Source organism: Macrotis lagotis, chromosome X (assembly GCF_037893015.1).
Source record: "Macrotis lagotis isolate mMagLag1 chromosome X, bilby.v1.9.chrom.fasta, whole genome shotgun sequence".
Lineage (NCBI taxonomy): Eukaryota > Metazoa > Chordata > Mammalia > Peramelemorphia > Peramelidae > Macrotis > Macrotis lagotis.
In genome coordinates, this window is record NC_133666.1 from 78,090,060 (window position 1) to 78,114,508 (window position 24,449).

At 46.4% G+C, this 24,449-nt stretch overlaps 1 protein-coding gene across 8 annotated transcripts in view; it reads right to left on the reverse strand.

Moving 5' to 3' along the window:
- Positions 1–19,078, reverse strand: part of WNK3 (WNK lysine deficient protein kinase 3) — a 63,967-nt gene extending 44,889 nt beyond the window's left edge. For 7 of the 8 annotated variants that reach the window (XM_074208552.1, XM_074208557.1, XM_074208555.1 and 4 more), the window contains exons 1-6: positions 18,983–19,078; positions 8,868–9,519; positions 4,390–4,562; positions 2,702–2,922; positions 1,567–1,724; positions 384–472 (exon numbers count right to left, since the gene is read on the reverse strand). In XM_074208552.1, the coding sequence (XP_074064653.1) occupies positions 384–472; positions 1,567–1,724; positions 2,702–2,922; positions 4,390–4,562; positions 8,868–9,398 (1,172 nt within the window). In that variant the 5' untranslated portion in view covers positions 9,399–9,519; positions 18,983–19,078. Of the gene's footprint in view, positions 1–383; positions 473–1,566; positions 1,725–2,701; positions 2,923–4,389; positions 4,563–8,867; positions 9,520–18,112; positions 18,203–18,982 lie in introns of those variants that run through there. The other variant, XM_074208550.1, reaches the window with a different exon arrangement.
- Between the last annotated feature and the right edge of the window lie 5,371 nt (positions 19,079–24,449).

The window sequence follows — 24,449 nt, forward strand, 5'->3', positions numbered from 1 at the left end:
TATCTAGCATAATCAGACATGTAGAGCCTATATTAGACTGCTTTTCTGTCAGGGGGAGGGGGAGGGAAGGGGAAAAATATAAAACCCAAAATTTTACTAAAAAAAAACCAGAATGGTGCAAACTATTGTTCCATGTTGTTGGAAAGAGGTAGATCCTATTATGATTCCCCTTTTGAGGAAACCAAGGCAGTGTGGTTAAGTGACTTGCCCAAGATCACAGTTAGGAAGTATCTTGAGGCCATATGTGAAGTAAGGTAACATGGGTTTTCCTGATGACAAATCCACTGCTCTATCCCCTGCAGAAGCAGCACATAGTAAGTGTCTAATTAATGCTGAGAGAGTGACTAATTGACTGACCAAGCTTAGTGTGTGCATACACTCACCTTTCCCGTTTGTTCTGGCGGATACACCCTTCAATGATTTCCTTCACTTCTGGATCAGTCACCTTGTTGAAACTAGCTGGTTTGATCCCCTTAAGAAAAAAATGGAGATTGTTTGTTCAAGATGGTCTTTGGTGACCCCCAGAACTGGAGCCAGAAAAGACCAAAAGTCACCATGTAACAAACAGACCTGGAACTCACACTGCTCTCTTTCTCTCTCTAATCATTGTAGCCTGAGAAGGGAAACTTCCCCACATGAAGGGGGACCGTGAAGAGCAGGCAAGGGATCAAAAGGCAGGTTTCTCAGTTTTCTTTCCCCCATATCTGCCAAACTAGCAGATGGCTCAGTCTCTAAGCTTCCTAGCAATGAAGATTATTTGATATCCAGGTAAGTGAACTGGTACCATTACCTGACAGAAATGTAGCACAGTAAACCCAACCCAATCATCTACCACACCATGGTCTCAAGGGCGAGAAGATGGCTACCAATAGACCAAATGAACTTGTTTTGCTGTTTCCTAAGAAGGTATAGATAAGCAGACTCAGGGAGTTCTAATTCACTATTAGTGGCACAATACTTTCATAGTGTGGTAAATGTCAGCTCCATGAATGGGGTCTGAGAAATGAGGAACCTCTGGCAGTGGATTTAATCTTTACTCCTCCCCAGTGTAAGAGAATCACTTCATCACTTGTGTGGGCTCCAATAGGACCCAAGCTGCTTCATCCACACAACACTAACCTACATTAGAAGCAAAACTGGCTGAAGTGGATCTCCACCCTCCAACCCCCAGCCATCTGTACAGAAAGTTAAGAGACAGATGAGAGAGAGAGAGAGAGACAGAGAGAGAGAGAGAGAGACAGAGAGAGTGAAATAGAGAAACACTCTCTCTGACCAGTCAATGCATAAAATGGGGCTGGGTGCAACAACACAGCACTGCACAGAACCCCATCTGGCCCCCTTGAAACAAAGCCAGAAAGGGCAGCTAGGTGGCACAGTGGGTAGAGCACTGGCCCTGGATTCATGAGGAGCTGAGTTCAAATCTGACCTCAGACACTTAATAATTACCTAGCTGGGTGGCCTTGGGCAAGCCACTTAACCTCATTTGCCTTGCAAAAAAAAAAAAACTAAAAAAAAGAAACAAAGCTAGATGCCAAAAATATCCAACCTATCCCAACTCAGACTTACACTGGTGACTTTGCGGTAGATCTGAGCAGCATTCTGGCACTCGGAGTATGGATATTCAGAAGTTGCCATTTCCAGCATACACATACCAAAGGCGTAGACATCAACACATTCATCATAGTGTTCTTCATACATTTCTGGAGCCATAAACTCTGGGGTCCCTACAAACAGAAAATGACCAACACCTTTTCCTAAAAGGGGGGGAAAACCACCCTCTTTGAAGCACATCAAGGGGTTGCCTCACACTTCCAGTACCTAGCGGTGACTCTAGATGCTGCACAAAAGGGCCCATGCTCACTGGTTGCTCACCATAGGTAAAGGCACTTTTTCTTAGCACATGCTGAATGAAACTATTTAGTGGCCAACACTTGACAACAGGCACTACTGGTATTTAGGCATGACTCCCACTTATTCTCTGTTGTTCCAGTATCTCTGTTAGCAAACTAGCAAACCTTCTCCCTAATCTTCTGTGGCCCCTTCATAAAGAATGCAGAAACTACAGGAACACAATAACAAAACACTTCCCAAAAATAAAATTAGACCTAAATAATTGGGAAAATGTGAATTACTCATGGATAGGCCAAGCTAATATAATAAAAATGACAATTCTACTTAAATTATTTATTGAGTGTCATACCAAACTCCAAAAAATTAATTTATAGTGTTAGAAAAAATAGTAACAAAATTCATGTGGAGGAAAAAATGGTGGAGAATATCAAGGGAATTAATGAAAAAAAAATAAAAGAAGGTAGCCTAGCTACACCAGATCTCAAACTATATTACAAAGTGGCAGTTATCAAAACTGTCTCATATAGGCTTAAGAAATAGAGAAGTAAGGGTGGATAGATGGCGCAGTGGATAAAGCACCGGCCCTGGAGTCAGGAGTACCTGAGTTCAAATCCAGCCTCAGACACTTAATAATTGCCTGGCTGTGTGGCCTTGGGCAAGTCACTTAACCCCATTTGCCTTTCAAAAAAAGAAAGACAGACAATTATCTTTTCCTGTAGTTGAAAAAATAAGTAAATTTATTATAAAAAAGAGATAAGAAATGAAAAAAAGCCACCTCTCCATAACCTAGACTCTTGTTACTTGACAGGAACCCCGCCCTTGGCCCAAGTCAGAAAACCACAGATATTACCAATCACACTCTTGGCGAATGATGTGCGCATTAAGGTGGCTAGACCCAGGTCCCCAATCTTCACTGAGCCAGTTGGGCCGGTGATGAAAATGTTGTCACATTTCAAGTCTCGATGGATAATGGGTGGTGTTCTCGTGTGCAAGAACTGAAGACCCTTCAAAATCTGCCGGCACCAACTCCTTAACACCTTTGGCTTCATGACTTTAAACCGTTTTAAGTACCTACACAGAAATGTTAAGTCTCAATATTGGGGGTCAAAAGATCAGTGTCTTCCCCATCTCTATTCCCAGATTCCCCCATCTGCCTTAATCCTACTGGAGGGCTAAGGTTCCACCATCAGACAGACAGGGATATGACATCCTCAAAAGGCCAGGAGATTCATTTCCTGGTGAGTACTCATCTCCCTCCCTCTCAGCCCTACATGGCTGCTGAGATGCAAAGAACCTTATCTCACTCTCATGGAATACCTGGCCAGGTCATCCAAGACCAGTAGAACACCTGCTTTTAGGATCACAGCTAAGGGAAATAGCAAGGTGACACTGGAGAAGTTACTGACCCTCTATCCCATTTTGCTATTTGTCTGTTAAAAGATATTGGGGGTGGTGGTGGCAGGGAAGGCAGCTAAGTGGATAGAGCACTGGCACAGAAGAGGACCTGAGTGCAATCTGGCCTCAGCTGTACTGTATGACCCCCGGGCAAGTCACTTAACCCCATGGCCTTGCAAAAACCAAAAGAGACAAAAAGATATGGGGGGGGGGGGGGGGAGACTGCAACTCAGTGCTGGTCTCAGAGTCAGGAGGACCCGAGCTCAAATCTAGCCTGACACTTGCGACTTAACTAGCTCTGTGGCCTTGGGCAAATCACCACTACATTGCAGAAAAATCAAGCCAAACAAACAAAAAAAAATATTGGACTTAGACTTAGACTTGAAACTGGATCATTCCCTTCTGAGAAGCCATGATTTCTTCAAACTATAAAAACAGGACCTAACACTAAGAGGGAATGGAAAAGGGAAATGATTATTTCTAAAGCACTGAATTGCTTTACAAACACAACCTCACTGGTTCTTTACAACCCTGAAAGGGAGATGTTATGATCCCTATTTTACAAGTGAGAAAACTGAGGCTGACAGAATTGAGGTAACTTTGCCAGGGTCACAAAGTGTCAAAGGCCAGATTTGAACTGAAGTCTTTCTGACTCCAGATGCCCTCTCTCCACCAAGTCAACAGCTGCCTCTAATCAGTTCTATGGAAAGAAAACAACTTCCTCCATATTTTAATTTCTTCAAATGTTGCTTCAAATAACCTGAATTAACACTGTACGTTCAAGTCAATCTAGAGTGTGCTGAGAAAATCCATAGTCTTATTATTATATTCTCATTCCCCAAAATGGTGGGGGGTGGGGAGGACACACAGGACAGAACGCTGAAATGGCAATTTAACTCCAAACTCACCCCCCTACACACACACACACATACACTCTCCCCCCCACCATACACACTACAAACACATCACATTCACATCCACTACACACATATACCTCACACTCATGTCCACACACACACACTACACACACATCCACACGCATACTCACACACCTCCTACACACTACACTACGCACATGCATACACACACACACGCACACACACACCCCCCTACACACCCTAGTCCAAAGTCAAGTTAACTCACGTCTTTAATGTGCCTGAGGTCATGAGCTCAGTCACTAAAACAATGCACTTTTTCCCCTTCACGGTGGATTCCCAGGAGTCATAGAATCGGACTATATTGGGGTGCTGAAGACCCTTCAGCATCTCAGCTTCTTCTTTGAATCTCTGCTGCTCAGCTTTGCTTAGTTTTCGGTCCTAAAATGGAGAAGGGATTTCAGAATCACAAAGTGAGATCATTTTTTACCCCCAAAAGTTCTCAGCCATCAAGAATCTTGGTGGGGTTGGTCAGAAAGCTCCCCTGAAGGTGCTCCCATTTTCTCAGTGGAAACAAGGCTGGAGAAAAGGGCTACAAGCATCATCAGCCCTTCTAAGGACCATAGGCCTTTCTGTCTGCAATGCTGCTGAGCCCTTCAGGGCCTGGCTCCTGCCATTAGCATGGCAGCTCTCCAGAACAAAAAAAAATCGTCTCGACTCTCCAGAAGGGCCGGATGGTCCCTGCAGACTTCCCTAGATAGAGGCAAAGCAAGGGCTCATCTAGGATTCTTTTTTTAGCAGGGCTGTGGTCCTGCCTCATTTTCTGATACCCAGGTGCTTAGGAAGGCTTAAGGGAAAAGCAGAAGAATGGGAAACACTCACATATGGCTGGAAAGCTCTGGGGCTGAAACACAACTCTGAGGGAAAAAGGAATCTGTGCTAAGGAAGAAGTCCTACCAGCACCAGGTCTGCAGCAGGCACACAGGCCCACTTCCCCACGGATGGCAGAGGGAAGTGGAATGATTCTATTCTAGTCTGGGTTGGGGAAGAAACAAGCACCACCCACACCTTCAGGGCCCCTAGGCCCACAATCACACAGCTAACAGGTGTAGGGGCAAGAGTTAAAGCCAAGGCTTCCTGTCAGGCCATATTGCCCCTTTCGAGACCTTAAGGCTTCTTGAAAAATGAAAATCAACAACTTTCTAAGAGCAAAAATGTGGACTTCAAGGCTGTTCCAGTAGGAGGTGAGTAGCCAAGTACCAGACAGCAGCGCCACACATGTTTGAAAACCAAGGATGTACTGAGCAAATGGTGGCTTAGCAGCCTCAAATAATACTGGAGCAACACCCTAAACAAAGAGAACTACAGGAAAGAAACTCAGGAAGACACGGGGCAATGCAACATGAAGAGAAAATGCAGACAAGAAATGCACCACCTAGTCAAGGATCCCAGCTGCTCTCCCAGCAATCCAGAAAGCCTACCTAAGCTGAGCACTGGGAAAGTCCCAGATGTGAAGGGACCAATGATGTTTGGATTGGAAAAAAAGAATTCTGGACTTGTAAATCATCCCAGTTCTGCTTTGTTGGGGCCTTATGTTCAGTATGAAATGTTAAAAACAAAAGGTTTTCTTGGAAAATGACTGAGTCAGAGGCCCAGTTTGGTCTCCTCATTTGAAAGATGAGAGCTAGACTCCCTAACTCTCAAGGTCTGTGATCCTCTGACTCTACTTTCTTAGCAAAAGAAGAAATGATGGTAAGGTTGGGGCAGGCTTCTAGAGAGGCAGGTAACTAGCAGTGAAGACAAAGCTGTCTGACTCAGACTTGGAGCACCACTAGGAACTGCCCCAACCTGGTCATAGAGACACTGAGAACAGGATGCATTGCTTTCTTCTATCTCACCCTGGCTCTTAGAAAAGGACTGGCCAGGATAGCTAGGTGGCGCAGTGAATAGAGCACTGGCCTTGGAGTCAGGAGTACCTGGGTTCAAATTCGACCTCAGACACTTGATAATTACCTAGCTGTGTGGCCTTGGGCAAGCCACTTAACCCCATTGCCTTGCAAAAACCTTAAAAAGAAAAAAGAAAAGAAAAGAAAAGAAAAGAAAAGAAAAGAAGAAAAAGAAGAAAAGAAAGCCTAGTGCCACCCTGAGTAAGCTTACCTCATATTAGTATTGTTTGGTCACGTCTGACTCTTCGTGACCCCATTGGAGGTTTTCTTGGTAGAAATCCTGGAGTGGTTTGCTATTTCCTTCTCCAGACAAGAAAACTAAGGCAAATAGGGTGAAATGACTTGCCCTGGGTCACAAAGCTAGTAAATGTCTGAGGTCAGATTTACATTCAGGCCTTCCTGACTCCAGGCCCAACGCTTTCTCCATTGCAACACCCAGGCTTGCCTCACAAGAGGATTTTAATAACATCTAGCATTTGGTTCTCCTAATTCATTAGCATTATTCAGTATCTTCTCAAGATAGAATCCTGATCATACACTTGTCCTACTAAGTAGTATGGAACAGAAATGTGATCTGATAGGAATTCTCCCACATCCCCTTTCTAGAAACTAAGCCCAATAATCAACTCTTTCTTTCCTTCTACCTCTCTTCTCTCTTCTGTCTCAAGGTCTCTCTCCTTCTGTCTTCTCTATCTTTCTTCACCTGTCTCCTCCTCTCTCTGCTTCTTTATCTGTCTCTTTCTTTCCTCTGTATGTGTGTGTGTATGCCTGTTTTGCCTCTCTATTCTCTCCCTTTGGTTTCTCTCCTCTGCTTCTATGGGTCTATCTCTCCTCTCTGTGTCTGTCTCAAACTGGGATCGTGTTTCCTAGCATCCTATTTTATTCTACAGTTTCTATAAACTGTAGTGAGGTACCTTCCCTGTCATGAACTCACAGCTTTCTCCTGGTGACTCCCTAAACCTCCTTTACCATATGGTTAAAACTTCCCTCAGCAGCTTTATCAGCTTCACTCAATCATTTCCTGAACCGAAACAAAGACCAATGCCAGCAAGAAGAAGCTGGTCACACCACAAGGGAGGGAACACTGGACCTCAGATCAAGCAGGAAGGCCTGACTTCAAATCTGCCCTCAGACACATACTGTCTCAGTTTCTTCTTCTGTAAAATGGGGACAAGAATGGCACTGGCTGTAGGGTTTTGAGGATCAAGTGTCTGATACAAAGTGGGTGAGTTAGAGGCCTAAGAGCTGCTGATGAACAGTGGGTATGGCCATCAAAGCCTCCATGCTGCACAGAAACTCTTTCTTGGCCCTTTGGAGCTAGGGGAATTTGGAGAGAGGGAAGCCTTGTCATTTCTGATGCTACTTAACCTAACTGGGCACAAGTGAGCAGATGCTGCTGCTTCAGACCTCTTCCGTGCAGAGACCCTCAAGTCCTCAGTTGACTGCCCAGGCTGTTGCTGAACATACGTGATGCCCAACAATGGAGCCATACCAAACTGGGGCCAGGGCTTATTCTTCCCAGGAAAGGACCCTCACAATCCTTCCCTCCCAACTTGGCTGAGGTGGGGTCCCATGAGTGTGGAATGCTATCTATTCTGTTGACTGACAGCTTTGTCAAGTTGGCTGAACTGTCTTTGTTATGAGGGGCAGGGATAGATTTGGAAATCAAAGGGATAGCAAAAGTAAAAATACCCAGGAATTATTTTTAATGAAGAACAAGAAAGGAACCCCCTAAGCCTCTGGGAATCAGGCAACCTGAATTTCTCATTTCCCTCCTGTGGAAAATGAAGCGCCTAGCCTAGAACAGGGCAGTTCAAGAAAGTCTGGACCCCTTTTTCTTTTTTAGTTTTTTTTTCGCAAGGCAATGGGGTTAAGTGGCTTGCCCAAGGCCACACAGTTAGGTAATTATTAAGAGTCTGAGGCCACATTTGAACTCAGGTCCTCCTGACTCCAGCGCCGGTGCTCTATCCACTGCGCCACCTAGCCACCCCCAGGACCCCTTTTTCAAGGTAATAAAATACAGAAGATGGAAAATTGGTTATGGAAATACTGGTCAAAATCTTCAAAACTCAAAGCAGCTGAGTGCTCAGAGGACAGACAAGTGCAGAAGCCCTTGGGTCTCCAGTCCATGAAGCTCCTTGCAGCCCTGACATCTGGGTCGGGTCCCCACAACTTCTGAACTGAGCTATCCACAGGGCTCTTCACACTCAGCCTAAAGCTTCTTGCATTGTATTCCCTCTTAAGTTCCTTAATGATTATATCTAGCACTCAGTAACCCTACTATGAAGTCAACCTCTCAGCTGCCCAGTGGGCTCTGGTGACTTTCAATTCAAGTCTCAGGCATCTGAATGAAGGGAGGCTTTGCCAGGGAGACCCTTCTAGACATCACGTCAAAACCTGAGTGATCCCAAACCCTGCCTGGACAGAACAGTCAGGTCAAAAAGCAAAGGACCTGGGCTTTCTTCCTTATCCAAATGGGGGCTGGGGAGTAGACTGGGCAAAAATGATTAAGTTTTTTTTAAACTGAAGGAGAAACATGTTGAAGTCAAAGGAGGCACACCTCTAAATTAGCACAAAGACAGAGGAGAGAGACAGAGACAGTGAGAGACAGAGAAAGGAGGAAAGGGGGAGGAAGGGAAAAGGAAGGAGAAAAAGACAAGAGAGAGAGCCAGGAAGAAGGAGAAGAGATAGAGATAGCAAGAGCAAGTGAGAATCTGCCTAAGCCTGGTTGGCTTGAGCAACTCCTTTTAGCTTAGCAGCAACTTTCCTGGCAAGGAGAGGATGTTTAGGGAACACTGACCTGCAACTCACACCAGGCAACCTCCACCCAGGTCTCTGTGTCCAACCCTTTAAACACCGTTTTGAAGGCTCCTCGGCCCAGCTCAATATCAAACTTCAAGAAGCGGCCACTTGGAGAAGTTGCTACTGCCTTCATTTCTGCTTCTTCTTCCATCTCCTTTTCACTCTTCTCCTTGAGACAGTCTTTGGGAACTTCAGAATTTAGCTTTGACCCTTGTTCATGTTTACCCTCCTGTCCCCCTCCCTGACTGTTTGTTGAAAGTTGAGCTGTTCTTTGGGCACCCTGGATGTTCTCTTCTTTAGAGGAGGAGTCAGTGCCTTGATCATCAACCACCAACTCCATGCTCTTCCTGAAGACCCTGGTCCTCTCCATAGTTTCCCTAGAAGCAGAGAAGGTCCTGGCATTTTCCTTCAGTCTAATTTCCATTGTCAATGCAGCAGCCACTGGAAGAACACCATTTTCTAAAGAGACCCCATCAGGTTTCTCTGAATCTTCAGTGCTTGCTGGCTCACCCGCATCTGTAGCCATCATAGTGGAATTAAGGTTGGCACCAAGAACGGTTTGCACTCTGCTCCTCAGGCCAGTCACATCACAAGCTTCATCACTGGAATGTTTGTCCTTTCATGCTGTCACATGGAACTCCCATAGCAACCTGAAGAAAAGAGGACATTTTAAGAAATCATTTTTCAAAGGAAATCACCATTAAGAAAGAAAACCTTATTTTATCTCCTTTTGATTCTTTTGTCCTTCCTATCACAATAGTGATTATTGCTGTATTAGGCCTTCTCTGAGTCCTGCTCCCCAGTCCCCCTAACATCCCATTTGAGTTTTCACCTTGGAACTAGCCCATAGAAATAGAAGCCCTATCTGGGAAAGGTCAGTTGAAAGCTTCCCAATCTCCCAGCTATCTTTCAAGCTAAACTCAAGTAGGATTCAAAGCAAAGGATTGTGGTATTTTTAGTAAGATGAATGTCAAGTGCATACATCTTTTTTCCTGAACAAAGTTTTTTTTAAAAAAAGAGGGGTGGCTAGGTGGCGCAGTGGATAGAGCACTGGCCCTGGAGTCAGGAGTACCTGAGTTCAAATCTGACCTCAGACATTTAATAATTACCTAGCTGTGTGGCCCTTGGGCAAGCCACTTAACCCCATTTGTCTTGTGAAAAATCTAAAAAAAAAAAAAAGAAAAGAAAAGGAATGTCCATTCTGTGAAGACTGTCAAGCATTTACTCTAATAAAATATGCTATGAGAAGAGCCAACCTTGGACCTTTTGCTCAAATAACAGAAACCAATACAAAAGCTGATCATTCATCCTAATTTGTCAAAGTTCCCAGAGTCTCACCCCTTTAGAAACCCTAGAGAAGAAGTGTTCTTCTGGCTATAGGTTGTTGGCATTCACTTTTCCTGCCTTTTTCTTTGGTTCATATTTTCCTGGTTCAATGTGCACTTGGGAGAATTGTCAAAGAGACAGCCTGGTTTTCCAGAGCTCTGGAACTTGTCCTAGAGTCCAGCTGGCCCAGAGGAGCTGAAGAGTAAGTGGATATTCTTTATGGAGGGTGGCTTGGGTATTTGGGGGGGGAAGCATCTTGTGTCAAAACATGTTAAAAAAACTTTTAATTAAAAAGATAAAGATAATAAAATAACTGTAAAGTCCTGCTGCTTGGTTGAAAACTCTAGCAGCACTTCATTCATCAAAGGTCTGGAATCATTCCAATACGGTCACTGTGATGCTTTGGGAAAGGGAACCTTCACATTGTGGGGGGAGGGGGTGGTCCTGGGAAGAAGTCTATGGTCAGAGCTCTTCCCAGGATGATGTCTTTCTGTGTATAAAAGACACAAGAAACCAATTCTATTGAAAGACTTCAATATTTAATGTTGGAAGGGATTACCTAGCTGTGTGGCCTTGGGCAAGCCACTTAACCCCATTTGCCTTGCCAAAAAAAAAAAAAACAAACCCAATGTTGTAAGTGATGTGGGAAATCTGGGACATTAATACATTGTTGATGGAGCTGTGAACTCATCCAACCTTTCTGGAGAGCAATTTGGAATTATGCCCAAAGGGCAACAAAAATGTTTGATCCAGCAATACCACTACTGGGTCTATACCCTGAAGAGATGATGAAAAAGGGTAAAAACATCACTTGTACAAAAATATTCATAGCAGCCCTGTTTGTGGTGGCAAAGAATTGGGAATTAAGCAAATATCCTTCAATTGGGGAATGGATTAACAAACTGTGGTATATGTATGTCATGGGACACTATTGTTCTATTAGAAACCAGGAGGGATGGGAATTCAGGGAAGCCTAAAGGGATTTGCATGAACTGAAGCTGAGCAGTGAACAGAACCAGAAAAACACTATATAACCTAATAGCAACATGGGGGCAATGATCAACCTGATGGACTTGTTCATTCCATCAGTGAAACAATCAGGCACAATTGGGGGTATCTTCGATGGAGAATACTACCTGTATCCAGAGAAAGAACTGTGGAGTTTGAACAAAGACCAAACACCTTTAATTTAATAAAACCCGTTATCTTATTATGTAATTTTACTATTATACTTTATTTTTCTTCCTCAAGGATATTATTTCTCTCCCATCACATCCAATTTAGATCAATGTATACCAATGTAAAGACTAACAGACTGCCTTCTGTGGGAGGTGGGGGGACGGAAGCAAGAGTAGGGGAAAAATTGTAAAATAAAATAAATAAAATAAAATAAAATCTTTCTTTTATAAAAAATAATTAAAAATGTGAAACACGGTAATCCTGATATTTTTTGAAAAATTGGAGTTCCTAGACCCCATGATTTAAAACAATGGATGCCCCTAACTTTCTACAATCAGAAACCCAGTCTCCTATGGTTCAGTATTTGGAAGTTTTGGAGTCAGCTCTTAAAAGCACCTCTTCCCTCTATCATTAGACTATTTTTCTTTCTCTGTAACCCCAGGGCTTAGGGAAGGCCTGATACAAACAGTGTTAGCTCTTTCTAAACACCAGGGGCCTAGGGAATCCCACAGACACTGATGACAAGGAGAGGAAATGATCCTATTACCAGGTTGGATTTAAAAGAGTTACCTTCTCTACCAGAAAATGATCTTACAAAACAAAGGAGACTTTTCACTAAGCTAAGCAGGTCTTCACTCTAAAGGCAGGAGTAAGACCTAAAGCCTAAAAACTAAAAGGAATGAAAGAAGACTGAAGCTTTTCTAAAGGGGACTGTCACTCATCACTGACCTCTCCCTGGCATCACTGCCTTCAGTGAGTGGGGTGGCATACAAGCAATCTCTCACTATTGCAGAGAATTTGGCCATCTTCCACCTGTCCTGATTCCTTAGCCTTAGGGTTACTCAGTCTGCAGCCACTCCACCTACCTTCTGTTCACCTTGCTAATAGTGTTGAAAATTGGATGAAGTCATTTTTCCAAACAGAGTTTTATAAAGAAGCAATTCACACAGTCCAAAATGAAACAGCCAGTTCAGTTTTCCCAGGGATCCAGCGACTGTAGAATCTCAAGGCCTTGGCACAGTCCCCTCCACCTCTGCTTAACTGATGAGGAGCCCAGCTCCAGGGTCACTTTTGTTTTTTGTTTTGATTTGTAACCAAAAAACAGAAACTAATTCAAAACAGTGCTGGGAAACCATTCTTTTATAATGAGTGCCCCTGACCCAGAAAACAAATGAATCAAAGAGAAAGTTTCTAACACAGGTGTTCCCATTCCCCTTGAGGTCACTAACCAAGAACTGTTCCTACAAACCGGGAGATAGGGAACTGCTCTTCTCCCCATTTCACAGCAGAAGCTCTGCCAGCTCCAATCTCTTTGGCCTCTGGTAACCTAACTGATTATCTGACACTGTCTTTGAACCCAGCTTGCCATGGTCACACTGGATACATACTTGCCCTTCTGTTGCAGAGAGACCTGAAGCAAACTTATTTTGAGTTCATTTGCTTTGGTCCAACTCAGGGGGAACCTGTGTAACCAGGACTGAACTCAACTGTCACTCCCAACTGCATGAGATTATACAAAGACTATAACAAGGGCAAAGAGCTCAGATTCTCCACAAGTTTTCCCCCACATTAAACTGCCAAGCAGGCTAAGATAATATAATCACCTCAGATAGCCATTATGCTTCAGCCTTTAGCTCCTTGAAATGAATTTTTCAGCACTACAAAGAGAGACCCAAGAACTTCCTACTGACCTCCTGGAAACCTAGTCTGAAGCATTTTGCCCCTGTGATTTCCAAGCTCTGGGCTCCTGGGTAAACCACTGTACCTCTCCGAGACTGCTTCCCCAGCTACAAAACAGGACTACTATCCAGGCCTTGCAGAGTTTCTGGGAGAACTGAGGTAATGATGATGGTGATGATAATGAAGAGAGAGATCATCTCCCCTCTCTGACCTTCTATTTTCCATTCTGTCAAATGATGACATGGGACTAGCTACTCTCTAAAGTCTTCCAGCATGCAAGTTGCACATCATGGGCAGTTAAGGGAGAATACGGGGACAGGGAAGTAGGAAGAGAGAGAAAGACTGGGCTAAATTTAGAGCATTTGACCTAGAGATCTCAAAGCTGGCTACAGATGTCAAAAAAGGCAATGACAGAAAGAAAAGCCTCAGAGACCCCCAAGATATTCTCTTGATGGTTGTAAGGAGTTAGAAAGAAAGTAGGTGCCCCTGATGCCTGTGGAAGGCATAGGACAGACTGCTGGCCAGTGACCTGGAATATGAAGAATTCTGAGAAGCATGACCCCAACCAAGTCAGCTAAAATGGAGCAAAGCAGGAGAACCAGGCCAAGCACAGCAATCAAAATGCACTAACACCAACATTCCAACCACGGTTCACTCTTGGCTCCCATCGGAATTCAAATTGGAGATTGTTAGCTGAAGTGGTTTCTTCTCTGGTGTGGGGGAGGGGGAGAGGGGACTGCTTATGACCAAAAAAACTGGTTTGTAAAGGTTAGCCAAGGAAAAGGGAGGATAGGGCAAAAAAGATTTTAAAGGAAGACTTTATTAGTCCAGGAGATCAAGGGAGGACCTCTTCTAACAGGTTGCCCTAGTCTCAGGGCACAACTCCTGGCAGGAGGGCCACCCAAGTCCTCTTTGAGGACTCAACCTAAATCTCAAGTCAACAGTGGCTCACCCCTGACACCACACACAAAAGAAACACTTCTCTGGTCTGAATGCAATACAAGGAACTGGTTAAGACCGACTGAGAGGCTAGGGAGAGGAAAGAGTCCTAAATGACATAGTGACTTCTCTGTGAGTGCTCACCTCACAGATGCCCTTCCAAATCTAAGCTTCTTCAGAAACACTTGTCGAATTAATTTGCTGCAAAATAAATACTAAGAGGTCAAACATGGGAGACTGAGTGAATGGTGATACAACTTACAAAAAGTGTTAGGTTAGGATGAAAAGCAGGATCCAGGAGAAAGACAACAATATGTTGGTATCTGCAGTTTGACCTGCCACCAAATTGGCCTCCAAAGTGCTTTTAAGCTGATCAACCCACTCCGTGTATGTCTGACCTAGTTCCCAGGCCACGCTGGTTCTCCTTGGAAAAGTCCTGATTCCATCTAATGCCAGAGAAGCCTCTGCCTGGAAACTGCTGAGTTCAAGGGGATTATTTCCTTCCTAAACTGTTTAGAGTACAACCTGAGGGGACTCCAGATAAGAAGCTAAAACAGTCATAATGAGTCTAAGGCAAGCACAGGAGAGCCAAATGCAACCTAAAGAAATGAAGTCCAGTGGAGTCATCTAAAGGATTTGGGTTCAAGTTCTGGCTCTATTCTTTATTAACTTGGATGGTCTCAGTTAAATCCCAATGAAAAAGAGAGATATGGCCAAGACGTTTTTCTTACATGTCCCTTTGAACTCAGAGCCTATTATTAAGTAGCTTGGCAAAGGCTCCAAACATCAATGGAATCTAACATAAGTCAAAATCTCTTCCAAGTAACAGAAAAAGTGAAATTTCTACTGTTCCAAAGTGAAGAACATTCATAGTCAAGACAGGAAGCTGTGAGTATTTGGCTGGGGCCTTTAACTCAGGTCTCAGAGGCTAATACCTCCCCTAACACCTATCTGTGCACAGATAGATATGCATGCGTGTGCGCACATGCACGTGCATATGCACACACACACACACACACACACACACACACACACCCCAATTTAGTTGAGAATTTTGGTAGCTACAGTCAAGACTCGTTTCTGAAGTAACCACAAGATAGTCAGACTCAATCCATACTTTCCAATTTCAAACAAACATTCCAAACTGTGTAATTATTCTGAAAACTAAAGTAAAATCCATGAAACTTTTCATTATACCCCCCACCCCAAGTGACGACAGCAGTGTCAGAAGAGGGGGGAGTAGGAGAATTCCTGACTTTCTTTTCTATTTTATAGGAAGTTTAGTGCTCTCTATCCCATATTTGCAGTGCTCAAGTTTCATAATGTACTCTCCACCAAAACAATTCAAGGTAGTATCAGACTCTATCAATTCATCCTGGCAAAGTCATCAACTCTTCAGATTTGGTCTGGCTTTCTGCCAAGGGTCAATTCTAATTCCATTATGATCAGCCAAAAGAAAAGACTGGGAACTTCTGTGGCTGCCAAGTCATGAGCTGAGCAAGTCGATGTGGCTTTTTCTGATTTCTGCTATTTCTGGTTCTCAGGGAGAAATTTTGCAGCACAACTGACTTTTTAAATAAGTGCCAAGTGGGTTCAGGTATAAAGTCATCCACTTTGGGGGAACAAAAGGCTTATGTGGGAGCTCTTGCCACAGAACTGGGAATAATCAACTTCAGTTGGTGTATGACCTCTGATAATTAACTCTGCTTAAAAGGAGAGCTGGATGGTATAGTGGATGGGTTTGGGAGACCTGAAATCAGGAAAATTCCTCTCCCTGAGTTCAAATCTGACCTCAGATAGTCCTAGCTGTGATTCTGGGCAAGTTCCTTCACCCTGTTAAGGATCTCTGCCAAGAAAATCCCAAATGGGATAAGGCAGAGTTGGAAACGCTGCCGCCTCCTCCTCACTGTGAGTGGGTTTGGGAGCAGTTTTTAGGACAAACTGGGGGCATAGGACCCAGATGCTTGACTGAGGGTACTAAGCCTCAGTTTCTTCAGATATATAACAAGGATTACTATTTATCCTCCCATTTGCCCAAGGTGTTAGGAAAATGTGTACTATACAAATGAAAAGAAGGTCATCTTCAGAATACAGGGCTTTGAAGAGTCCTTCCCTGAAGAAGGTGTGAGTTGTTGACAGAGGCTGGTGTGGTGGGCTAGCCAGAGAGTTGATCTTGGGAGCAAAGTTGATTCTCAGGCATAAACTGTTGGCTGTGCAAGCCAGGCAAGTCTACTCTACTCATCATCACTGTGGTTAGATCAGAGCTGCAACACCAAATGAAACTTACCAACAGAATCACAGACCCCCATGGGTGTCCCAAGTCTTTCAGACACAGTGGGTGGGTCTCCATGGCTGCTTAAGTCCCTCCCTCCCAACTCTCAAAATCTGTGATTTTTGTGAGTTTGGACAGTTCTAGGCCTTTTACAGGACTGTTAGGTGAGTACTGTTTCAGTAACAGAGTAGAGCCTGGGTCTGAAGAGGTAGAGTCACTCCCTACTCTGGCAGTAGGTAAGCAATCAAAAGGAGGTCTTTCTACCATTAATGTCCCCCCCACCCCCACCCCAATCCAACACATGGACTTTAGAAGCTAGAATTCCAAGTTCTGAGTCCAGGTCAGATCACCTTCTCTGGGGCAGGATAAAGAGAAAGGAGGAGGGGAGGGGGACAAGGAGAGAGAAAGAGAAGTCTGGGCCTTTGCCAGTGATCTCTGAGAAAAAAAAATCCAGTTGCCCATAAATGCAGTACAAAAGGAGGTCCTGGGGGCAGCTAGGTGGCGTAGTGGATAAAGCACGGGCCCTGGAGTCAGGAGTACCTGGGTTCAAATCCGTGTCAGACATTTAATAATTACCTAGCCGTGTGGCCTTGGGCAAGCCACTTAACCCCACTGCCTTGCAAAAACCTAAAAATAAATACATAAATTAATTCATTAAAAAAGGAGGTCCTCTTCCAGAGCTGACTAGCTTGGTCCCATTGGAAGATGGTTGGGGTGTGAAAAAAAGTGTATACTGCATTGGCTTCCAAAAGCAAAGGGCAGCCTTCAGAAAAGCAAATAATTTTAGGGGAGGGGGGAGCAAGATGGAGGGGAGGGAAAAGAACAGAAGAGGGAGCAGTGACCTGGCCTTCCAGGCCAGACACAAAGGACCCCCTGGGAAACTGGTCTCAATTCCCCAGTTTCGATTGCAGTGGGGGAGGGGCGAGGGTCTCCCCCTCCCCCCAGGCTGACTGAGCGCTTTGTGGTTTTCCCCCTTCCCCCGTGCTTGGGCCACGTGCCGGGAGATACTCAGCTCTTGGCTTGGGTGGGAGTGCCGGTTGCCCCACCACTCCCCCAGCGGCCAGTCCCTGGGTCCTCCGGGCCACCCCAGGTGCCAAGGCTGCTCCCCCCGCCCCACCAGAGCATCCTCCATTTGCCGGGAGACTCTCACCAGATAGCCTCCCCTGACTACCGGGACCCTCCCAATCCACAGCTAAGGTGGAGGATGGGGGGGGGGGGCGGCATGAGAGGATAGAGGAATGGTGGGGTTCCGATTTCTCCCCGCCCCCCCTCCCGGCGCGGTCCCTCACCTGTGACCTCGGGGTGGGGGGTGGGGACCGGAGTGGACGAGCGAAGCCCGGTCTGGCGGGGGGGGGAGGGGGGGCGGGGGCGCGGCCGGATCCCCCCTCCTCCCGCCCCCCCCCCCGCCTCCTCCTCCGCGCCGCCCTCCGCTGGGTCCCCGACCCGGGCCCCGCGGAGGGGGAGGGGGCGTCGAAGGCGGCCCCAGCAGTGGGGGGTGGGGGGGTTAGCACCGGCCGGGCCGCTCTGCGGGGCTCACCCACCCCCGTTCGTCCAGCGACCAGCCGCCCACCCTTCCGACCGTTCGCTCTCTCCTTCACCGGCTCCGCGCGCCCCGGCCTATAGTCGGCCGCCAGGGGGAGGCCGCAAAGCGGTAGCGCGGCTCCCGGTGGGCGGGGGAAAGGGGAGGAGCCCAGAGAAGGGAAGGAGGGGCAAGTAAGGACTCCGCCCCCAGGTCGCTCCGAGGGCCGGCGCTCGGGCTGCCGACTCATTTTGCGCCTGCGCCCAGGGCGGGGGAGGGAGGAAGGGAAAGAGGGAGAAGAGGGGAGAAGTACTTAGGGGAGACGCACCGAACCGACGAGAGCCCTCAGGGAAGACCCGGGAAGGGACACTAAGCACCAGAAGCGACCCCGTCGATGGGGTCTGCGGGGTTCGAGCTGCGGCCCTTCAGGCGCGCGCGCTCGCATCGACTCCGGGGAAAGAACGCCGACGCAACAGAAGCCGGGGTTGGGCGCGCACGCGCACCCGCTCGCGCCCATCCCCCCCCCCCCCCCCCCCCCCCCCCCCCCCCGTCCCACTCTGGAGCTGCAGCTCAGGCAGTTTCAGACCCTCACGCACATTCCCCCTCCAACCCTCTCCCCCCATTCCCCTTCGCCCCAGGTGCGCGATTAGGAGGCACTGACACGTTGCCCCGTGGCGGGCTCCGGGCCATTTCGGGAAAATGCTCCCCCAGAACGAGTGGAGCCCGCCAATTGAGTGGAATCTTAGCGAACCTCCCCGCCCCTTCTCCCTCCCTTCCTTTGCCCGCTTTCCCCCTTTGCCCCTACTCTCGTTCTCCTTTCTCCCCCTCCATCACCACTCCCCTTTTTTCGCCTCCATACAAACGCTTTCCATTCTATCCATCCTCCCCCTTTCCTATCCCACCTCTGCCCTTCTCATCCCTCTTTTCCCTCCATCCCTCCTCTCGTGCCCCTCCACCTATTTTCCCTCCTCTCCCTTTCACCTCCCCCTTGATCACTCCCCTCCCTCTTTTCCCCTTTTCTCTTTGCCCCTCTTCCACTCCTCTCCCCTTCCCCCTCCCCTTCTCCCCACCTCTCCCCCTTCCTTTTTTCCCTCCGTTCCTCCACTTTTTTCCCCTCCATCTCTCCTTCTCCCCCCTTCCTCTTTTTCTGGCCCTCCTCTCGACCTATTGCCTCCCCAGGAACCACAATCCACCCTACCTGCGGAGCTCTGTGGCTCGAGGACATCGAAGTCTCGTTGCTGGCCCAAGACCCTGCGGTGTGTGCCCGTGCTCGCGCGCCGGGCAGCTTACAGCGAATCGGAAGAGGGACTGACTGGGGGAGAAGGCGGGGCGATGACGAGGGGGCGGGGCGATGGCAAAGGGGCGGGCCAATAGAGCCCTCGAAGTTCCCTAGGCTCCGCCCCATATGGGGCGGGGCTTCCTGCCCCGCACGTGCTGGGCGCGTGCCGCCGGCACTCCCGCTGCGCTAGCCGTGACGTGACGACGCTACTTGCGCCACCGCCACTGCTGCCGCTTCCGTCTCCGCAGCCTCCACTGGGTGCTAGTGCTATGGCTCCGCGCGAGCGCCATGCCGTCCCCCCCCTCCCCCCGCGTACAGCTCCTTTCACCTGATTGGAGTGAGGTGGCTCCGAAGCAGGAGGTGCCGCTGACGCTGGTAGCTGCGGGAACAATGGACGATTGGGGGAAAGGCCGAGGGGAGAATTAGGGAAGGCAAAGAAAGACCTTCCCTTCACTGCTCCGGGTCTCCTCCTGTTACCTAGGCAACCGGGGAGCTTCCCTTCCCTCCCCTTGCGCCCCCCCCCCCCCCCCCCCCCCGCCAGAGCAGACTTTTCGCAGCTAGTTCTGGGTTATTTCAAGGTGCCACTTGGCCTCTCTTCACAATCCCACGCTGTTTATCTACCCAGCTAGCTTTATCTCCACACAAGCCTGACTTCCCGAGACATTCAAACCCCATAATATTCCTCTTCTTAATTTGAGGCACTTCCCTCAGTGAACCTTGAGCACACAATTCAAGAACCCACCTTGGCTTCCTACTGTCCTTTGGACCAATAGGAATCTTGGCTTATGCTTGGAGCTTCAGGGGGTGGAGATCTAGCCCTGACTTTTCTTTGTCCCAGACGGCTTGCCCATTTTTACTTGTGGTTCAAGTATTTTACATAAAACAAGTCTGGAACCTGGACCCTTTTCTACCAACAGACTTTGCTTCCTCCTGGACCTGCCCTATATCTTGGGTTATAGCCAAACGTTTCCCACTTCAATTCTGAAAGTGCTAAGGATGAGGGAACTTCCACTAGTAGTAGTAGCAGCTGCTGCAGCTGAAGTAGCAGTTTTCCTCATCTGAATTCAAATCTCGCAGATCACTAAATCTGTGATCTTAGTGACTTTTTCTGGGCCCTAGGCTTTTTGGACCCTCCCAAACCAACATTCCTGTCAACTTGAACAAACATAAGGCCATGACTCACAAATTGGTGACCACTTCTCCCCAACTAGAGTCTGTCCAGTCTCTCACAGCAAAATGTGCTACCCCCATGCAAAGAGCCCACTTACGAGAGGCCCTCAGGTTGAAGGTACACCCATCTGGCCTCTTTAGTCCAACTTGCCATTTGCAGAGGTGAAGAGAGACAATCAAAAATACTGTCCAGAAAAAAATGCCTTTAGAGATGCTGGGAAGCATTTCTACAATAGGGGAGCTAGAATTTCCTTCAAATGCACAACCAGACAAAGAGAAAATGCAGGCTCCTAAGGGTCCCCACAATCTCTGCCATTCCCTTTTTCTGTCCCTAGCTCTATTAAATATAGTGAATCAAACATCCCCCACCCCCGCCCATTCAAGGATTTGTCTGGGCAGCAGTATTTCATGCACCCCTCTCCCACTCTACAATGGGGGGGGGTGGGGTTGGATCCCTTCGGAGCCCTTTCCCTCCCCCCCCAATTCTAAGAGAAGGTCCTCATGCAAGCAAGCCTGTGAGGCTAATGCTTTGTCCTGGTTTTCCTTTTGAGAAGTTTTTTGAGAAATTTCCAGAGCTACTCTGGAACCCTGAAGGTCTGGGGGAGTAGGATAATTTTATAGCAGGCTTGAGAACTTACACTTCTATTTCTAAACATCTGTTTTTCTACCCCGAGTGCTGGCCCTGATCTACTCTCATGTGTTTTCCCCATCACCAATTGCCTATTGAACATTTCAGACTAGATTGTCCCAGAGACCTCTCTAATTTAATGTCTAAACTCCCAGTCTCTGCTCTACCCAATTTCCTAGTTTCTGTGGAAAGCATATCAATCTAGTCCTCTGTGTTCATAACCTGGGCATTCATTCCTTCCTCTAGACTCCTCACTCTCCTTCACCTCACATATTCAATCATTGACCAAATCTTACCATTTCCATCCTGTGACATCTCTCCCATCCAACCCTTGCTCTACTTACACAGTTGGTTCTTGTCCTTCATTATAAAAGACCAAAAGTCACTACTGTGTCTGATCAGAACTATAGTAACTCGGAATGCTCTACCACCGGTTGGTCACAAATAGTTCATCTGAACACAGCTACTACCACCCTGGTTCACTCCATCATCCCATCTCATTGACATCTCTACTCTCTTCAGTCCATCATCCAAGCTGAAGCCAAAGTAATTGCCATTAGATCTGACTTTGTGTCAATCCAGTGTTGTGATTGGTTTATCTTTCCTGGAACAAAACAAACTCCCCAGACTTTCAAGCTAGAAGGAATCTTGAAGATAATGAAATGGAACCTTTATTTGACAGAAGGAGGGAAAACCAAGGTCCCCAGAAGGGTAGAGTGTAGCCCAGGGCTACATCCCAGAGTAAAATAGAGATAATGGTGGGGAGTTCCCGAGCTGAAAGTGACCTGAGTCCTCTAGCCTGACCCCCTCATTTCTGCTGGGAAGCTACTACTTAAGCCTCATGAGAAGAAAGGACTTAGGATCACAGAAAATCAGAAGAGACTGATTTCAAGTGAAGAAACTTAGGCATGGAGAGGGACAATGCTAATTGGGCCCAGGACTTTGTGTAGATATATTTCTATGTCCTGTATGCATTTCTATCAAATGAAATATTTTTAAAAAGCACTTACCACATTGTCTCACACATGGTAGGCACAATATAAATGCTTTTTCCCTTCCTTTATTTTTATATATAGTCCAATGTTTGTTTAATGACACTTTTAATGGAGACAGATAAAGGAAAAGAGAGAAAAAGACCCATACCTACCCACCTACAGGAACACAGAGACACACACAAACAGAACAGAGAGGGGGTTGGGAGATGGATAAAAGAGAAGGGGAGGGTGGTTAGGTGGCACAGTGGATAGAGCACCAGCCCTGGAGTCAGGAGTACCTGAGTTCAAATTTGGCTGCAGACACTTAATAATTACCTAGCTGTGTGGCCTTGGGCAAGCCACTTAACCCCATTTTGTTTGCAAAAAAAGAGAGAAGAGGAAGAGGCAGGAGAAAGAGAAGGAAAGAACATTAGCAGCAGAGACAGAAATGAACAGAAAGATACACTGAGTTGAACTGAGGGAAGGAGGGACAGATTGAGAGACAGATAGGGCAGAGACTAAGAGTTACACAGAAGTTGAGACATCCAAGACATGGAGTGTGAGATACAGAGAGAGAGAAAACAGAGATAGTCAAATTCCCAGATAGGATCAGACCCCTGCCAAATAAATAGAAGTTCTCCTGCCCACTTGAATTCCTACATTTAGCAGCAAACAATTCTCCAAATGAGTAATTTGAGGATAATTCTGTGGTCACCTTAGAGAGAAAAAAGATCAGGAATCCAGAAATAACACATATGTTATACAAATAAGATAATAATTCTCAGGGAATTCTTTGAAGTTGGCTAAAGCCACCTCAGGTGACTTGGCAATCTCCCAATCTATTTCTAGTACAGAAGTGGTATTGCTGAACCCAAAGAGCAAGATGGTGACCAAAATTGGATAAGTTTAGAGATCTTTAATTTCCTGGGGACTGCCTGGGGATGAAGAGGAACCAAATCAGACAGTCCCTGAGTGTTCAGGGGATAGGGTTTTTAGAGGTTTTTTTTGGGGGGGGGGGGACTGAGAGCAAGCAGGAGACAGAAACAAAGACAGCAGTTAGATATATTTCTTGTCATTCTACTCCAAACATATGTAAACATGTGGTCCAGTATGGACAGAGTGGGAAAGGGTCAGGGTCTTGGTGTTATTTTTGAACATGTTTCCTGAGATGGAGGGAGTCACATATTCACAGGCTTCCCACAGGTTTGAGGGAGGGACATTTACTATCTTATGGTTCCAGCTGCATCTGGGGAAGAGGAGGAATCAGGAATTTTACAGATACAGCAAGATAATGAGGCTAACAAGGGGGCTGTGTGAATCTTAGACACATTTATGGCCTACAGGTCACCCCCAGAGTCAAGCATTTGGGTCCTGTCAGATTATTTTCAGACCCAAAGATGCCCAGCCAAAGTTATATTTCTGATGAGTTTCTCAGGGCCCCAAAAGGTGTCAAGGACTCCTTCTATACAGGGTTTACACAAATATTGATATTACACTTCAGTATGTACCCCCCCCCAGGTAATACTCCACCTTGCTCTTTTTAGAGGAGCCTATCTCTACCAGGTAGATGCCAATCAGTTTTTGCTCACATTTCAGGGGTAGAGACTTTAAGGCAGGGATTAGTGGGGAAGCTAGTGTCTCTCCTCCTGAGCTTTGGGATCTGATTTCATCATTTTGGAGATGGGGGAAAGCTTGTCAGCTAGCTGTGGGATATAAGACAAAAAAAGTCAAGGGAAATAATTAGACCTGGACAGGCTACAGATTCCATTTGATCTGGATGTAGGTGTCCAAGGGACTTCTTTCATTCTCAAGATGGCTGGACCATCAGCTCACCAAGTACAGACATCCTGGCAAAACAAGGGACAAAGGCTCCAGAGTTTGTTGATCTTAGCTTATTTTTAGCTCTTTTAATTTCTCTGAATCAATCTTTAGATTCTAAAGCATGCAAAGATACAGTGGTTAGATTACCTACTGGACTTTCTGTTCAGTATTTTTTATTGGGAGTGTCTGTCTGCCATCTATGAGAATGTCAGCAGGCAATAGGCCCTAATTTAAAGGGACAGAGAGAAACACATCTTTTTTTGTTTGTTTTTGCCAGGCAATAGGGCCAAGTAACTTGTCCAAGGTCACACAGGTATGTAATTATTAAGTGTCTGAGGCCGGATTTGAACTCAGGTCCGCCTGACTCCAGGGCTGGTGCTCTATCCTAGCTGCCCCCAGAAACATATCTTGAGGGAATGGTAATAAGGGACAAATAAAGAAGCCTAGTTAGGGACTAAAAGACATAGGCAGAGATGGACTGGGATGGAGGTAAAGAAAGACAAAATCAAGTCAATTGGTTAGCAAAATTTACTAAATACCTACTAAGTGCTTAATTACTAGCCATACCAAAAGAGGCAAAAGACAGTCCAGTCCTCAAGGAGCTCCAAGCCTAATGGGGGAGACAAGAAGCAAACATAGACAAAGAAACTACAGGATAAATATAAAATAAAAAGAGAGCAAAGACACTAGAATTCAAAGGAATTGTGAAAGGTTTCTTGAACAAGGGAGTTTTGCTGTGACAAGGAAACCAGGGAAGGCAGTGGGTAGAGATAGGAGAGCCTTCCAGGTATGG